Raw genomic sequence first — 17,614 nt, forward strand, 5'->3', positions numbered from 1 at the left:
ATTGCCATACAGAAATCATTTGATTTTTTTTTTCTTATTTATTCATTTTTTGCTTCAATATCAATTCTTATCACATCATTCGTTAAATTGGCAATAACAGCTGCAGAATAAGCGCAACTATCACATATACTTTCGGTCTAATGTAAGAGTGCGACTTAGAAAACGTCTACTCATGTGCCGTTCGTTATACGTTACAGTGTCACGCAAACATATAACACAAAAAGTATGACACCGACAACATCGCACCAATACAAACGCAACAGCGGTCGCAGTGATGTGCGTTTCAACAAGAGCTCAACGGGCAATTCAGTTGACGAGAGAGATCATTTCAGTAACAAGTTGCCGTCTGCAGCAAACAGACTGGTACAAAAATAAACACACTTCGTATTTTGTGGAGAACGATACATAGAGAGTGACAGAGAGGGAGAGATTCCGAACAACAACAGTGAACGTGAACGACGACCAAGGATAAAAAAAAAACATCATAACCGACGTGCCAAGTGTGAATCAAAATTTTATGTGCCCGAGTCGCACAATCTTCGTTTTTCTTATATTTACGGGTTGACTAATCACAAATTTAATCAGGTAATTTGCTAGTAGTCTATTCAAATGAAAAAATAACACTAGAAAAAAAGTTGCATTTGCACTGTTTTTCCCAGAATCAAGTGTCACGTGATCATCGGTTGTAATATAGAAGCTATTGAATGATGATGAACCATTTGAAATTTTCAAAACAAATACTCATATTGAAATGTTCGAATATTCGTTAATTGAACAACACCAAAAATTAGCGCCTCATTTTTCGCATTATTCATCTATTTTTTTTTTCATTTTTGATATCTAGTTAATTATCGTCAAATAATCGAAATACATCTCAGTTGATTTTGTGAGAATTCTAACGAAAAGAAACATGGTGAAGCGAAAAAAATTACATATTGTCATGCGTTGTTTTGTATGAGCGGTTGAGTGAAACTCGTGATTGATCAAATGTTCGTCAAGTGAAGTATGGTATTGTCATGTGACTATGATTACAATGGGGAATAGGCTTTTGATTGGACTTTTAAACTATTTTTCGGGTTTACCTTTTGAACATTTTCCCACACAATCGGTCCCTATGCTCATTTGCCGTACTTCTCTGTGTATTTTTAGCAATTTTTGTGACTTTCATTCTTATCACATTCTATCACATAGTTCGAATAATTGAATTTTACTGGTTTTAGTATGCATTACACAATGAAATGTATGTGTTTAAAAATTTATTTACATTTGAAATTCCCTATATTTCGTTCGAATCGATTCGTTTCTGAATTGTAGTCAAGGGCACGTGATATCAAATTATTTATTAATGGAAGTTTATTGCTGACTATTCTCCGTTGCTGAATTAAATTAATGATACTGTAGAACCAATCAATCTAATTATCAAAATGGAATTTCGAAAATGCGCTTTTAACCCGCATCGGTTGCCTGAAAACGGCCAAAGCTTAACCGATTCATATCATGTGATTAAGAAGATTTCATTGTACGCTGAACTAAATTTTCTTAACGAAAAATTCGTTTGCGTGAATAGTTCAACTTGAATTCAGTGACGAACTTATGTTATCTCAACTCCAGAAGAAAACTGATTACGAGTGACGAATGTACAACATTCCGGGAGGGTTAATTTATGAACGACTTGAAGAAAGAGTGAGATAATAAAAACTCCAAGGTTCCGTCAGTTGAATTGAGTTGAGCACACTGTGCGTAAGAATCAATCTATTCCATCGCAGAAATATGAGCATGTATTTGAAGTGCTGATTCGTGTAAAATATTCACAGTATACGACAGATCGCTCAGGCCTTATTTTACTGTGAAAATGTACAAATTAACGTTCATTGTGTTATGCAGTCACTCCGTCACACTCAAGCAAACTCACATATATTCCTTTTATGCCATATCAGAATTGTATCACATGATGTTTCTTTTTCATTTTCATTTCAATTGCAAAAAGTTTGCTTCCATAAAAAATGAGTGTGTATTTCTCTAAGTTTACACTTCTTAATAATTGTGGAATATCAGTGTGGATTTTGCGTGTGCGAGAACTCGAAAGAAGATTAACGTGAAAAGAATGGTGACAGTAAAAAAATGAAATCGTTCATTACATTTAAATGGTATTTCGAGCTTTGCTCGTCAGTCACCATTCCGTATCATATGACCAAATACACATAGTTAGACAATTACATAATCTTTGCCGGATTATTATAAGAGCGAAACTGACACCAAAACCCGCAAAAATGCAAATTCAACTCAAATAACAGAGCCAGCCAACAATCTGCTCTTTCATGGAACAATCAATCATGTTAAAATAATCTTACGTATGCGAGGTGAAACTTTATTTTCATTTTTTATGTGAAAAAAGAACGTCTATATTTACAGCTTTGCGGTTTCTTCAGTCACACACAATTGTACCAATATTTGGCATTTGAAACAAATGTAATTTCTTTTCATTTAGTTCGAGAATGTCGCCGAATATTTCCAGAGCAATTTGTTGCTCGGGAATATGCGATAAAGTCGGCTCGTGTGTTTGTTCATGATTCATTCATCTCAAATTCCACATTAAATATACAGATAATGTGTAAATATGTGTGGACTTGACGGGAAACCGTTACTAAATGTCTATAAATATTATATGTGTCTACATCATCGAGCTATACACAATAAATGACATTTCATTATTCGCCTCCTTTCCTTTAAACCGTGTGAAGTGATTATTCGAAGTCGCTACGCTACGTTTGCCACTAGAATTCTAACTTTATCTATATATGCGTTGCGTGAAACCAACACCGAAAAACGAAAACATATTGAACGTAAACTGTCCAATTTTATTTTGCCCTAAATTTTTTATTTCGCCTGCCTTACCTTAATGTAGCACCGAAAATCATTGGGCAATCAATATGAAGCGTCGTGTCTGCCGTTTTGGACGACTTTTGATTTGTTTTTCTATTTCCAATTCCTTTCTTACTAAATATTGTGTTTTCCTTTATTTTCAGATACTGTATAATTCATAAAGTCGATCGCCATGGGTTCGATGTTTCGTTCGGAGGAAATGGCACTCTGCCAATTGTTTATCCAACCAGAAGCCGCATACCCATCGGTATCCGAATTGGGTGAATCGGGCACTGTTCAATTCCGTGATGTAAGCATGTGACTTTGATAAATTTGAGTTTTTCTTTCTCTTAAAGAACATTTTTCTCACAAGCGGATGTATTATGAATCTGAATTTTGATTTTATAGCTAAACCCAGATGTGAACTCATTTCAACGAAAATTCGTGAATGAAGTTCGACGATGCGATGAAATGGAACGTAAATTGCGTTACATTGAAGCCGAAGTGCGCAAAGATGGTGTGAATATTCCGGATTTAGACGAGTTGCCACGTGCCCCAAATCCTCGTGACATCATCAATCTGGAAGCTCGTTTCGAGAAAACTGAGAATGAAGTACTAATTTATCTAGACTAATAATATGAATGAATCCGATATTTATGAATAATTTTATTTTATATAGATCTTGGAATTTTCCCAAAATGCCGTCAACTTGAAGTCAAACTTCTTGGAGTTGACCGAATTGAAGCAAGTTTTGGAAAAAACACAAAGTTTTTTCGCCGAGCATGAGGGCGCTTTGAATTTGGATTCGTTGCGAAAAACATTGGTGCCTGAAGAGCAACAGGTGCAAGGCCGTGGCCGTTTGGGTTTTGTTGCCGGTGTAATACAACGAGAACGTGTTGCTGGCTTCGAACGTATGCTCTGGCGTATTTCTCGAGGTAATGTGTTTTTGAGACAAGCTGAAATCGGTACCACGCTCGAGGATCCAGCAACCGGCAATCCGTTGTACAAAACGGCATTTGTGGCCTTTTTCCAAGGTAAGAAATTGTAGTTGAAATCAGCTGGTTTACCACATGATAATGAATTTCCGATGTCACATTTGTCCACAAGGTGAACAATTAAAGTCACGCATAAAAAAAGTTTGCGCCGGCTACCATGCTAGCTTGTACCCGTGTCCGAGTGCACCCGATGAACGTCAAGATATGTTGAAAGGAGTAAAAACTCGATTGGAAGATTTGAAAATGGTCTTGAGCCAAACACAAGATCATCGCCAACGAGTTTTGTTGAGCGTGGCTAAGGAATTGCCAGCATGGATCATCATGGTACGGTCAACAAGAGTTTTATTAATGCGTTTTGAATTATACCATTTATTTAAATTGAATTTCAACGCAGGTCCACAAAATGAAGGCCATCTATCATACACTCAACTTGTTCAACATGGATGTCACAAAGAAGTGTTTAATCGGTGAATGCTGGGTGCCAGTTAACGATTTACCCGTTGTACGCAAAGCACTTACTGATGGCTCAAATACTGTGGGCAGTACGATTCAATCGTTTTTAAATTTGATCCCAACCAATGAGAATCCACCAACTTTTAATCGTACCAACAAGTTCACACGCGGCTTCCAAACGCTGATCGACGCATATGGTGTTGCTTCATATCGCGAGGCCAATCCAGCACTATACACCATTGTCACTTTCCCGTTCTTATTCGGTGTCATGTTTGGTGATTTGGGTCACGGTATCATTATGGTATGGATATCGACAGTTTTGTTAAGGCGTTTTGGATATCAGAATTAATTCGAATTGAATTTACAGGCTCTTTTCGGTGCCTGGATGGTAATCTGGGAAAAACCTCTGGCAGCAAAGAAATCAAACAATGAAATCTGGAACATTTTCTTTTCTGGTCGCTACATTATCCTGATGATGGGTTTCTTTTCCATGTACACCGGTTCAGTTTATAATGATATCTTCTCCAAATCCGTCAACGTGTTTGGTTCAGCCTGGACCATAAACTACAATACGTCAACGATAATGGAAAACAAAGCCTTGCAACTAAATCCCAGCAACGATACAGGACACGATCCTTACCCATTCGGAGTCGATCCAATGTGGCAACTTGCAGACAACAAAATCATCTTCTTGAATTCGTTCAAAATGAAGTTATCCATCATTTTCGGTGTAACCCATATGATCTTTGGTGTTTGTATGAGCGTTGTCAATATGTTGCATTTCCGTCACAGTATTAGCATTCTGTTGGAATTCTTGCCACAAATACTGTTCTTGTGCTTGCTATTCGCATACATGGTCTTCCTCATGTTCTTGAAATGGATTCTGTTCAGCAGCACAAGCGAGGTGGATATCTTTAAACCAGGCTGTGCCCCATCGATTTTGAACATGTTCATCAACATGATGCTGTTCAAAGATTCGAAACCATTGGATGGATGCAACGAATTTATGTTTGAAGGTCAGGATAAGGTTCAACTCGTTTTCATTACAATTGCATTAATTTGTATCCCATGGATGTTGTTGGGCAAACCATTGTACATAATGTGCTCCAAAAAGAGCACTCACGAAGTGAGTGGAATAATTAATTTTTTATGCCAAAAACATAGTTAATTTAATAAATTGTGCAATGTGCATTTTTCTGCTGTATTTTAGGCCAAGGCTAATGGAACAGTCACACAGGACATCGAAATGTCGGAATCCCAATCAGTTGTTGCAAATGAGTCTCATGCCGCTGCTGACCATGGTGATCACGATGAAGAACATTCGTTGAGTGAAGTTTTCATTCATCAATCAATTCATACCATCGAATATGTGTTGAGTACAATTTCGCACACTGCTTCTTATCTTCGTTTGTGGGCTTTGTCTCTTGCTCATGCTCGTACGTTCAAGAAAGAAAAAAATCATTGTTATAATTTCAGCAATAATTATTTTAATTCCACTTGAAATCTTCAGAATTGTCCGAAGTCCTGTGGAATATGGTCTTGTCAAAAGGTTTTACATTGGTTGATGGCTGGGCTGGTGGCATCGTTCTTTACGTTATCTTTGCTGCTTGGGGAGGTTTGTGTCCTTGACCTCCTACATTCTAATTGATATTTTGAAAATGTATTAACCGAATTATTTATTTTGCCTCAACAGCATGCACTTTGGCTATTCTGGTCATGATGGAAGGTTTGTCCGCTTTCTTGCACACCTTGCGTTTGCACTGGTAAGTAATTGCATCTGAATTATTTATGTGATTAAAATATCCGCCGAAAATTGATATAACACAAACGTGTTCTTTTTTCCTTTCAATTCCAGGGTCGAGTTCATGAGCAAATTCTACCAAGGTGTTGGCTATGCATTCCAGCCATTCAGCTTCACCGCTATATTGGAATCTGAAGAATTGAGTGAATAAATTCACGGAGCAGGGCAACAAAAAAAAAACAAATACAAAAGCAATATGTTGTTGTCATTCATCATATTTACATCCTTTGATGGATTTTTGTGCACGTCTTCAAATTATAGTAAAATTCAAGTATTAATCCGTGTTTATCAAATTGTTCAGTAGAAAATCAACTTTTAGCTTTGACTTCAATTGTATCCCAAATTAAAGAAATAAATATATATACAACCATAGAGCTATTTGGTCTTATTTTATTGAAAGTGAAAGAAAGGAAATAAAACAGTGGTTTTGTTTTTATCAAATATTTCTCTATTTTTTATTCAATATTAACTTCGTTCGAGGAAGGAATCCCGAAGACGGGAGTTCAATTACTATTTATTTTTTTTTCTTGGCTGACTTCATTTTATTCATGTTATGGAAATAAAAATTTGCGTTCACCCTAACAACAATGCATTGCAGTGCGGTGTAATGTAATGTGACTCGATTTGTGGCCATGATTTTGTTACCTTATTTTTTTTTTTGTTATTTCTTCATTTTTTATCTTAGTTCATCGAAGACACAAACTGAATACATTCATTTGTGCCGCTGCAATTAACGAACAAAAATTTGGCAGGACTTGTCAATTTTAATCATTCCGTTTATTTATTTATCGTAAGAGAATTAGAAAATTTATGCACTTGAAAAGGGCACTTCGGCACAAAGACAGAAATAGAACAAAACTCCACGAAAAGTTTTACATATTATGTAGATGCTCATTCGAAAATTAAGTATCTGAAAAGAGTCTAAGGCATTTATCCACATTGTTAATTCTTTCAGCATTGCTTTTCGCAATACATTTTTAAATAATTTTTGTTTAAACAATTTTTAATAAGCTTCCAAAATTAAAGTGGTTACGAAGAGCGCGGTTGACACTGATTTTGTTTTTATTTCAATTAAATCTACGTTGTTAAACATTTTGTTTTAGTCTTGACACATTAAACACCTAATGCTAAATACAAATGATAATGTCAGTAAGAATACCGTAAAATATGGCAAAATCATACAAAATAAATGATTGTACGATGAATACGCGTTATTTAGTGAAATTCGATATATAAAATAATTAAGAAAATGATTAGGCCCCTAGATCATGTTTTGTATAGTTTTTCGTTGATTGGGCGGTTCTGACTCAGATGACAAACTTCCTCCTTTTAACTAATATTAGATATCCTTTTATAAAGCAAAAAAAATCCTCTCAATTTTATCGAAATATTTCTTCGAAAATCTATTAAAGATCGATATTGATGGATGCTTGATTAAGGCAGTATGAAATTGCGTGGGCTATTCAAATTGTGCGTTAAGTTTTTGTAGTGCATCACAAAATATGATGTTTCAGTTTATTTTTTCGCCCATGTACAATTCCAAAAGGTGCACCAATCAATCGATCTCATCCGAAGAAATTCGATAAAAGTTTGGTTTTTAATCCTAAAATTCGGATCACACCAACTCCCATTTTCTAAAATACAATGCATTTTTGTTCAAAATCGATCTTTGGTTAATATTACGTTGTATTCCATCTTGTTGTGTATAAATATTATGTTTGTTTTTTATCTCATTGTTTTTTTTCTGCTATTTTTCGCACTTCGGTGTATATAAGTTTTAGAATACGATTGCTTATTTATTAGTGGGGTTAAAATTTTGCTTGAGTACTTGACGCGGATCTCATCGGTAATGGTGATGATTAAATTCAGATTTAAATCATGCCTAAGAACAACATATACTCGAAACAAAACAAGTTTCAATTCCGAAAATTCTGAGAGAAGTACATAGTTTGGTGCTGTAGAATTCGGTCAGTCTAACGACCACCATTGTACGTTGGATTCTTGAAGGTAGATGTTGCTTGTTTGTAGATCGGATTTTCACCCTGCAAAGAAAACAACAAGAAATAATACACATGAGTCTTTAGGAGTTTAAGTCGAATAATTATGATCATTACAAATAGAATACTAACCGTGTCCCATTTGGCTGATCGTCTTTCTTTTTCGAATTTGGCAAATTCACGTCGATCGTGAATTGTAGTGAGGATCTTCCACAGGAATAGGAACGCCAATCCGATGAGAACAATCGATGCGATCACACCCATCACAATGCCAAGAATGAAAATCTCGGTTGGACACTCGAGTTTTTCCTTTGCTGCCACTTTGATGTTTTCAAGATCGCTGTCATTGTACACAAATTCGAATCGACAATCATTTTCATCGTAGAAAATGCACAAGTGATCACCTTCCTCTTCGTTCACATTGAGCACTTCCACTCCCTTTGGAACGAATAGTGTGCAATTTTTGGCGCAAAGCTCTGGATTATCGCCCATTGGGCCGGTCTTGTACATTTGGCATTGTACACACTCTTTGAATTCGTGACAGCGACCTGAACAGGTTGGACATTTTTCGCAGAACTTTCCTGAGTAACGACCCTCGGATGTTTCTTGACACTTACAAGCGCCACAAACACATTCACCGTGGCCAGAGCAAATTTCTCCACCGTTTGGCGGCATGCAAGTATCCGTTGAATTTCGGCATGTGCAATCGGCTCCTTTCCAACCAGGTTTACACTCACAGTGACCACACTCACAAGTACCATGATCAGGGCCACCGCACAATAAACCTTGGTCACGTTCACATGAGAAATTGTCGCACTCGCAATATTTTCCCGAAATGATTTCCTCTGGATTGTTTCGTTTGTCACACTCGCAAACACCGCATACACACTGGCCTTTTCCGCTGCAATCGGTTAAGGTTGTGTTGTCTGGACGACAGCCACGATCACGTTCCGATTCACTGTGTACATCAACACTGCATCCAAAATGAAAACAAGATGAAATCAGAAAACAAAATATCAATCAAAGCCTCTTATTTACTGTCTGCAACGCTTCGTTTTCACAACAATAACTTACATCGAACATTCACAGTTGCGTCCAAAATGATTTGAGTCGCACTCACAAATTCCGCATTTGTATTGGCCGTGTCCCTTGCATTTATCTCTATTGTATACTTCGTTTTTTTCTTTTTCACATGGACAGCCGCAGAGCATTTCCAAGTCAACGGTCAAACTTTCATTGATTCCAACTGGATAGATGTTAAATGTTTGCTTCCATTGTGATTCGTCCTGTGGGCATTCAGTGACAACAATCTCAGCTTGGAAGCTCACCACGTCACCAACTCTCAATCCATCACATTTGGAGGTTGCCACTGGAGCGCCACCGCCAAGACATGATGAATAATATGTAACCTTGATAGCATTTGAAGCGGTATCTTTCATTTCAACTGAAGAGGAGATTTTCTGTGAATTCAAGGAGAACGAACAATGAAAATCTGAGTTTGTTTGATGTGCAGCAGAAATTACTCACGCTATATTGCTCTTTGACTAAATCAACGACGTTCGATGAGTCATCAGACAAAGTAGCACTGGAGGAGCCTTCAATATGTTTGGACAGTTTCTCATAGACGGTTGTTTGCGTAGACGTCACCGCGAAGATAACGTTGATTGCATTTTCTTTGACTTTCAAATTGATTTGCGAGATACTTGGGTAATCCAAAATTGATGAGTGTGTGTAGTCACCGTTGGTATTCATGTGACACTCTCCGTCATTCGGTGCAATGACTCCACCCAGCTGCAAATAGAAGACACAGGACAATAAACAAAAATATTCCACGTATGAGAAATGGAGTTTGTGGAAACAGTAAAAAAATGAAGAAAGAAAGTGAACAGACCTTTCCATCGCCAGCATAATGGAAGCCAGCATCAGTTGAAAAGACTAACAAGCGTCGAGCTTGCTCACGCCAACCGATATGCTGACGGCACACAACAGCTTGCATCATTGCATCAAAGCCACCTAAAACAAATAAACCAAGGAAAAGACGTTTGTAGATGAAGGTGTGAAATGTGGGAAATATTTTTTCCAAGTACCTTCAGGAGCGTCGAGATTTCCACTGACTGCTGCATCTTTCACTTTTTCCTGTAAATTCATTTAGAAAAGTGTTACTCAACTATTCGAAGACTCAATTTCAAGAATATTAAGAACCAACGTTTATCAAAACCAAACAATAACTAAGCAAGCATACCATTTCCCATCAATATAATTTCAATTAGGAAAAATACAACAACTGAAAATTACTTCGTTATTGCCGTTTTTTAAATCTAAGTTTTAATTGAATGTCCGAGAATGAAAACGCAACTTCTATTCACGACACATATAAGTGAAACAAAAATAAAAAATTTATTGAAATGAAACAACAAAATCGAATTTTTTCAAAGTGTAACATCGGTATGTTGTTACACTTACTATATACCGATGTTACACTTTAAAAAAATCTTTTTTGTTGTTACACTTTGAAAAAAATCGATTTTGTTGTTTCATTTCAATAAATTTTTTATTTTTGTTACACTTATATGTGTTGTGAATAGAAGTTGCGTTTTCATTCTCGGACATTCAATTGTTTTTACAGCAACTTTCCGTTAAAGGTTAAACCAAAATGTTGTTGTATTTTTGACTATTAATTATTCAGAAGATAGTTTATCAAGCATCTCCAACAACCAAAAACATGCAACCGATATATATTCAAGATAAATCCATGGTCAAACTCTTCGTTAGTGGGACAAGCAATGAAAAAATAAATGTTATTAGTTCTAGCGGAGAAATTGGCAAATATTTACAAAGACAAGCAAAATTGATGTGCATTTAGGGTGGATATGGTGTAACAATTTGATTTACAGAAATCGATAGCTCTATAAAAAAAAGGTACACATGATTTGAGTCTTGCCTTTTAACGTAACATTATATTAGGTCAATCTATAAAGGTGGTGTTGATAAAGTTACACAAACTACGAAATTGCAAGAAATATAGTGTGTTCTGCGCCGTATAAAATGGGGTTTGTATCGATTGTTATTGGGAATTAGGTCATTCGCATCACTGATGTTACGATTGGATTGTCCAATTAAATGTTGATAAATCACGCCATGATTTGATGGAGATTCTGGTCATTTGATTGGACTCTCAGTGGACAAAGCTTGATATTAGAAATAAAGTTAGGGGTCAGTGATTTATTGGGTTTTAATTTGGAAATGGTTGTGAGTGGTTCGGTTTTTTATTGTCTCTCTATTTTTTTTAATTGGTGCGCGAATCATGGTCTATATGCTAGTGGAACTTACTGTAAAGCTACGTGTGTCCATACTTAATGACATTGCATGTCTAAAACCATATGGTCTAGCACAACCAGCACAAGGCTCTTCCAAGCTATTTTACATACACATAGGATATGATATATTCGTTAGTTTAATAATAACGACAGTTGCCAAAAAAATCTTAATGATTATTTTCAATTTCGATGTGCATCACCAAATAATCCAAACAGTCCAACCATTTCTTTTCCACATCGGACGATACAATGCAGAGAACCATTCGATAAAAATGATCAATTCCATACGATATGATATGTATATAAAATATGTAAAACATTAATGCCTCTGCATGCTACACCAAAATGAACACCTATTTTGTTTTTCGATAGCAGCAAACTATACAAATACGAACTTCGATTATAATGTATACGATGATAGCAGACTCAAAATGCGATATATAATGAATACAACTTAAAAGTAAAATTCTGATAAAAATGCAAGAGATCACAACATCTAGACTTATAATTAGGGCCCAAAACACGTATATGAAATAGAATTTATTTTAGAAGAATAAAAAAATAAACATACAAACTAAAAGTACATTGAGACAACATTCACATGCTAGATAATATATAATTCCTCCCAAAAATAACAGATACGAGTGAACAGGTAAATGGAATGAATGAAAAGAACATAACACATTTCCTGTACACGTTGCTGACAGTGAATCTTTTTCATTTGAATCATACACAAAATCGGAACATGAATGCTTTTGAAAAATGAAAATCGATTGTATTTTTTTTTTCTACTCCCTACGAATCGATTGTTTCGAAGAATGAACGCAATGCATTCATTTGATCATTTCAAATAGCACACCAACAATAATATGATAAAAATGCGAGTCACACAAAATCTATTGAAACCAAAATGAGTAGTCGAAAGATAAATCAGCGAATGAATATGCATAAATGCCAATTTTTTAAATGGATTTCCGAAGTAACGAAATGACTCAGGTGTTCTTTATTTTTGTATGGAATTATGAATGAGGCGTGATATATGACAGTTTGAATGAGGCAAATATTGAATCAAGCCCAAGACAGTATGACTGAACCAGCACCACATTCATAAAACGGACCCGATGTTCGTATAGAATAAAGTGCATCGTGCCATGATTAGCGTGAATGGAACGAACATCTTAAGAAGAAGAAAGTTCCATAACTAAATTGATGATATGGTATTTTTTCCATATTCCATTTCCATTAAGCAAACAGAAAATTCATTTCATGCATCCGATTTTTCGGTGGAACTAACTTAGATTCATTATCTGATTAGGGAAAAAACCATTGCTAGTTCCACGAAAAATCCAGATGCATCATGTATAAATATAAGGTTGAATTCAACTTTACGAAAAGATAAGATAGTAGTGCTTGGAATTTGACTGAATGAAAAAGTGTCAAATTCTATCAAACATATTTTACCACTTAATCACATCTCATCGATTCGGACTACAGAACTTGACCTTATAGTATAGAAAAAAGAAGAAAAATAAACTAAACAAAAAACTAAATATCCCTTTGAACCGCAGACATAAACCACATAAATGCTAACTAACGTCTAGCAACATTCAACTAAAATATATAAAATCGAAATGTATTTCATAGCGGTTCTTACAGTAAATTCCGACGAGTTTTGACTTAATGTCATATGGTGTTTATAACCATATGGAGCTTCACATTTATCACATGGATGTTCCAACCTGTTTGTATTTAGAAGAAATTTGATCAAAAATTGCGTCGAGATTATGATGATTTCGCAGTTGCATTTAGATTTTCATCGGATCATAAAGGGTAAAATCCGAACTTTAATTTTCCCTGGCTGAATAACTATTTCAAGCCGAACGTATTCGGTATGACGTCGGATTATTTGATGAACATTTCAACAACAACAGTAACAATAAAGACGAGAACGTGCACAACAAGATACAAATCAACTTACTTCTTCGGTACAGTTGAGACGTACGGCATCAAAACCTTGTCGACGAATGAACCAAAACCTAAACGGAAGTTTGATGTGATATTTTGCATAGCCGCAGACAAATCTTTGCCCAATCTTGACAGCGATTTTTTATCGTCCTCCATAGATTTTGACAAGTCCATAAGATAGTAAAGATCAACGGGATAGTCTTGGGCTTGAGAATATTGAATGTTCAGTCGATGCTCTTGATCTGTGAATTGAAAATATCAAAACCAAATTAATGAGGATGGGCTCCTTCTAGAGTGGTGCATATCCAAATTAGAAAAACAAAAACGCTAAACATTCAGTACATAAACGAAATAAAATTGTGAAACATACTTATTCGAAGTTTGAGTGATACTCTTTGTGGGTAGATTTGAACGATTTTTCCTTCTTCGAAACTGCCATATTCGACGTGGTGTCCACTTTTTTTGCTATTATAATTGGCGCTTTGTTGTGTTTGTCTGTCCCAGCTTTCCTGACTGTAATCCTTCCTGTTATAGCTTTCACTTTGACTCGACGAAGAGTATCCGCCGGCAATCGACTGGCCTGATCCTCCAGAAATAGCAGCAGCACTGCCACCACGTGTCAATTGTCGCGTTTCATTCAAAATTTCTATATTGTCCGGATCGTAAGTATACTCTTCGGGGCAGCCACCGGTCAAAGGTGACAAGCTAGGCTGGAAGCAACGTGGTTTATCTCCAAAATCTGGATGCATGCACCAGGCACAACTTTTTGCTTGGATACATTCATGACAATTCGTTTTGCTAACGCATGGATTTTGTATGAGTTTCTCAGCAAATTGACTCTGTACTAAATTCGCTGACACAAGAACTAGCAATAGTGCGGCGCATAAGTACATGTTTCGCCTCGATATCGTTTCGATGGCCATTGTTATGCTGTTTTCTTACACTCACAATTCAAATACACTCTGTGGGAAATGACAAACAAAACATTTTTTCATTCAAAATGGGTCGAACTGATATCTTACGGAATATAAAATCAAATGTCTTTTTGCTCGAGAAGAGTTTTGTAATAAATGTTCATTTGATTCATAAAATCGCCCACATACGTTGAATACGTTTAAAATAGACTATTCAAATGGCTGTGTGTCTGTCTGTGTGGTGGCGATTTAACTTGTTATGTCGAAATCTCAGTGAGGAATTGGAGATTTTACACTTTCCATCAACACTTGAAAACGAAATCAAAAGGAAAAAAAAATAAAATAAAATTGGAGAAGCTAAATATAAGGTCTAAACCTGTTGAGACTGTTCACTTGTTTTGTGGATAGAGTGTGGAGTGTGCGAAGTTTATATCCAAAATGATTTTCGACTTTCGCAAATAAATTTCATGGTTTTTCGGTTTCAAGATCATTGATTCGATGCACATCGAAAATGGAAATGCAACACGAAAGAAGTCATAAATTTTAAAACCCAGTATCGAAATTACAGCATAACCAAACAGAATAGAATACATTTTGAGGGAAAGCATGAAAATTATGTGGGTTGAAAGTGGTTTCGGTACGATCGCGTTCATGTTTCGTTTTCTCCACGAGACAGCCTCTCCATTATGGTCTCAATATGTATATGCTGGATCTATACATTCAAAATGGTTTATTTATTCGAAATGCAGCGAGTGCGGTTATGTTGCGTGCGGGTACAATATGTTAGACGTCATCTCACACCTTAATGTAGCGAAGCCAAGAAAATACCATAAAGTAGCAGCATACAAGCGTCTCATTTTCGTCGGAGACATTGAACAGATGTGGTCATTTTGCATGTATTCCCAATGATATCATTGAATTGCGTTCAAACATCACTGCCTAATCGAATGGCATATTGATGAATATTCAATTAAACCAGTCGCTCGAAAAGTCGATATTCGCTATTTTGTCGCTTTTTTTAAATCATATTTCGATTCCATTGAAAAACGATGGCGCACCAATCTCGTTTCCCATTTACAATTTCATTTATCAACTCTATGTGTATTCATTCGACGATGTTTATTTATGCGTGTGTTGTACTGTATAAGACGTACGTTCGACGACGACGACGACGACGACGATGACGGTGGCGGTATTAACGAACGTATGATTCATATTACACTCTATTCGCTAGAGCACGATGTATGTTTCGCTACTGGTGAGTAAGTCAAACGAGCAGGCTTACTTCATTTTTCATAGTGTTTATGTTTGGTTTATATTTTTTTTCCCTCCATCTATTTATTTTGGTTTTCTTTTTCAAGCGCGTACTCATTCATACAAACACACCTAGTTTCGTTCGATAAAATTCGCTGAATGTTCACTTTATATTTCATATGAAACGGCGATGATACACGCATTTAGCACAGAGAACAACATCATTCCTTCATGAAAGAATAGGAAATCTAGCTAACTCTACATCACTGTGTCGTGATGATCATTGCGCATTGCTGCTGCTGCTGCTGTCGTCGCTTCTGTTCGCCGTTATCATTAAATGAGTGTTCATGTATTGTATTTTTAGGAACGTAACTGAGTTAGATTTCTGTGTTTTTCATTGCTCATTTTCTTGCTATTTCGTTCAATGTATCAATAACATATCTCACGCACATCGCATAATCACACAGCCATTTCAAGCCCGTATGCGTGTTTAAATGCTTTAAATTACGCCTCTTTGTGTTCGGGATGGGAAAAATTTTGCAAAACGAGTGTGTGTAAGCGAAAATTTTAGGACAAATAGATCAAAAGTCGCCGTTTTCCCAAATTCCTCCAATTCCAGGAGATTTTCTCGAACCCTCGTTCAATGGAATGTTTGGCGTTCACACTTCATGCATGCTCTCTTCGAGCGTGTTCCACTTATTTCCACACAAAAATACTTGCTGACTATTTTCTCTTGGATTTACAAACACTATGCATATTACATCAAACACAACTGCTTTTAATTATATTTTTGAATAATTCCCCACAATTTACGAACATTTATTAAAAACTCTTCCTGCTTTTTTTCATAAACAAATTTTTATAGCAAATCAAACGACACTAGTTAACAAAAATTACCTTCAAGAGCTAAAATTTCAAAAGATATGCTCTATGCGATCGTAGATTCTATGATTTTATCGAAATTTTCAAAGATATATCAACCAAAAAATGGTGGAAAAAAATCTGTAATTATTGTCGCCCACTAGTCATATTTCTTACTTCACTCTATGGCGATACACACTCACTTAGGCTTGAATGCTTGCACTCGAACAGCTTTACTACGATGACTAAATATAAATGTCTTGTGGCGATGAATGTTATTATGTCAGACTGCGAACATATACCGACTTCGTCGGTATCACTATACTGTGTGTTGGAGATTTCATTGTAGTGTTTTACATGTGTGTTATGGGCCGTTCACATGTGTGTGTGTGTGTTCGTAATACTTGTCAGACATTATTAGCAACTATGAAATCATCCCATGTGCACCATTCACAATGGCTTCATCTGAAATGTCAACAAATCGGTCTGTTATCGTAGGAATGAGTCAATTCAAATCTCTTTTCAGAACTGAGATAACGATAATCAACATTTTTATTTACATATTTGCAACATTTTTTAATTCTTATTTTTTTCGCTAAATTTCTCTGAAAGGGCGATTTCGTCATTTAAATTTTTAAAACGATGAAAAACAAACTCTGTCGATTAGATAAAAATTGAAAAAAAGAATGAAAAAAAAACATTTACACCAGAAGAAATTATCACGTCCTCTTGTTGATGCTATACAACAACTATTGAAGCTACCAAGTCGTGCTAAATACTCACAATATTTTCCGAGATCATTCATTGTAGGCTTACGCTACATTCGAATAAAAATCAAAAAGAACGGATTGAAATTTTGGCTGACATCCTGAGAACATCTGTCGGCCAATTTTCAAGCCGAAAAATGAAAACAGATTCTGCGCTCATTTACAAGTCATAGAAGTTGATAGTACTTATACATAGTACTTTGTTTTCTGTATATGATTTATTTCAAAAAAAATTTCATCATTTTTTCAATAAAAATCAGCCTACAGTTGATTTTATCTTTTGAAATAAATTGCGAATATTAAAAAAATGATTGCTCTGGACATTCAAGCTTTTCCTTGACTACAACTTTAACATCATTATCGTTTGTGTCGTTGTACAGAAATTCGAATCGACAATCATTTTCATCGTAGAAAATGCACAAGTGATC

The 17,614-nt window shown here is 35.8% G+C and overlaps 2 protein-coding genes across 7 annotated transcripts; one reads left to right on the forward strand and one right to left on the reverse strand.

Annotated features, from left to right (window-relative positions):
• Window positions 1-137: 137 nt before the first annotated feature.
• Window positions 138-6,483, forward strand: LOC129569982 (V-type proton ATPase 116 kDa subunit a 1). The gene is made up of 11 exons (XM_055449298.1): window positions 138-585; window positions 3,027-3,172; window positions 3,271-3,474; window positions 3,542-3,896; window positions 3,970-4,181; window positions 4,252-4,611; window positions 4,678-5,436; window positions 5,521-5,746; window positions 5,821-5,925; window positions 6,004-6,073; window positions 6,166-6,483. Exons 2-11 carry the CDS (start codon window positions 3,056-3,058, stop codon window positions 6,260-6,262), a joined length of 2,505 nt encoding a protein of 834 aa, XP_055305273.1. The 5' UTR covers window positions 138-585; window positions 3,027-3,055; the 3' UTR covers window positions 6,263-6,483.
• Window positions 6,484-6,869: 386 nt separating this feature from the next.
• LOC129569981 (integrin beta-PS) lies at window positions 6,870-16,827 on the reverse strand. Of its 6 annotated transcripts, none has more exons than XM_055449296.1 (11): window positions 16,456-16,827; window positions 14,494-14,612; window positions 13,761-14,352; window positions 13,404-13,632; window positions 11,439-11,523; window positions 10,196-10,244; window positions 10,000-10,121; window positions 9,636-9,899; window positions 9,183-9,568; window positions 8,241-9,081; window positions 6,870-8,153 (listed from the first exon to the last, which is right to left on the reverse strand). In XM_055449296.1, exons 3-11 carry the CDS (start codon window positions 14,311-14,313, stop codon window positions 8,085-8,087), a joined length of 2,598 nt encoding a protein of 865 aa, XP_055305271.1. In that variant the 5' UTR covers window positions 14,314-14,352; window positions 14,494-14,612; window positions 16,456-16,827; the 3' UTR covers window positions 6,870-8,084. The 6 variants fall into 6 exon arrangements, with proteins under 6 accessions (XP_055305271.1, XP_055305269.1, XP_055305267.1 ...); XM_055449294.1 differs by lacking the exon at window positions 11,439-11,523 and adding an exon at window positions 13,080-13,164 and having other exon boundaries at window positions 16,456-16,823; XM_055449292.1 differs by lacking the exon at window positions 14,494-14,612 and having other exon boundaries at window positions 16,456-16,824.
• Between the last annotated feature and the right edge of the window lie 787 nt (window positions 16,828-17,614).

This window comes from Sitodiplosis mosellana, unplaced genomic scaffold, assembly GCF_009176505.1.
Source record: "Sitodiplosis mosellana isolate CC-2019 unplaced genomic scaffold, AAFC_SMos_1.0 Smas_scaffold_47, whole genome shotgun sequence".
Lineage (NCBI taxonomy): Eukaryota > Metazoa > Arthropoda > Insecta > Diptera > Cecidomyiidae > Sitodiplosis > Sitodiplosis mosellana.

Excerpts from the sequence above, each read along its gene's own strand:
- LOC129569982 (XM_055449298.1), top strand. The coding sequence starts at position 3,056 with ATGGGTTCGATGTTTCGTTCGGAGGAAATGGCACTCTGCCAATTGTTT. Across the intron at positions 5,926-6,003 it reads TATCTTTGCTGCTTGGGGAG|CATGCACTTTGGCTATTCTG; the intron begins GTTTGTGTCCTT and ends TTGCCTCAACAG. Across the intron at positions 6,074-6,165 it reads CACACCTTGCGTTTGCACTG|GGTCGAGTTCATGAGCAAAT; the intron begins GTAAGTAATTGC and ends TTTCAATTCCAG.
- LOC129569981 (XM_055449296.1), bottom strand. The coding sequence starts at position 14,313 with ATGGCCATCGAAACGATATCGAGGCGAAACATGTACTTATGCGCCGCA. Across the intron at positions 13,633-13,760 it reads ATCACTCAAACTTCGAATAA|ATCAAGAGCATCGACTGAAC; the intron begins GTATGTTTCACA and ends TTCAATTCACAG. Across the intron at positions 10,122-10,195 it reads AAATCTCGACGCTCCTGAAG|GTGGCTTTGATGCAATGATG; the intron begins GTACTTGGAAAA and ends TATTTGTTTTAG.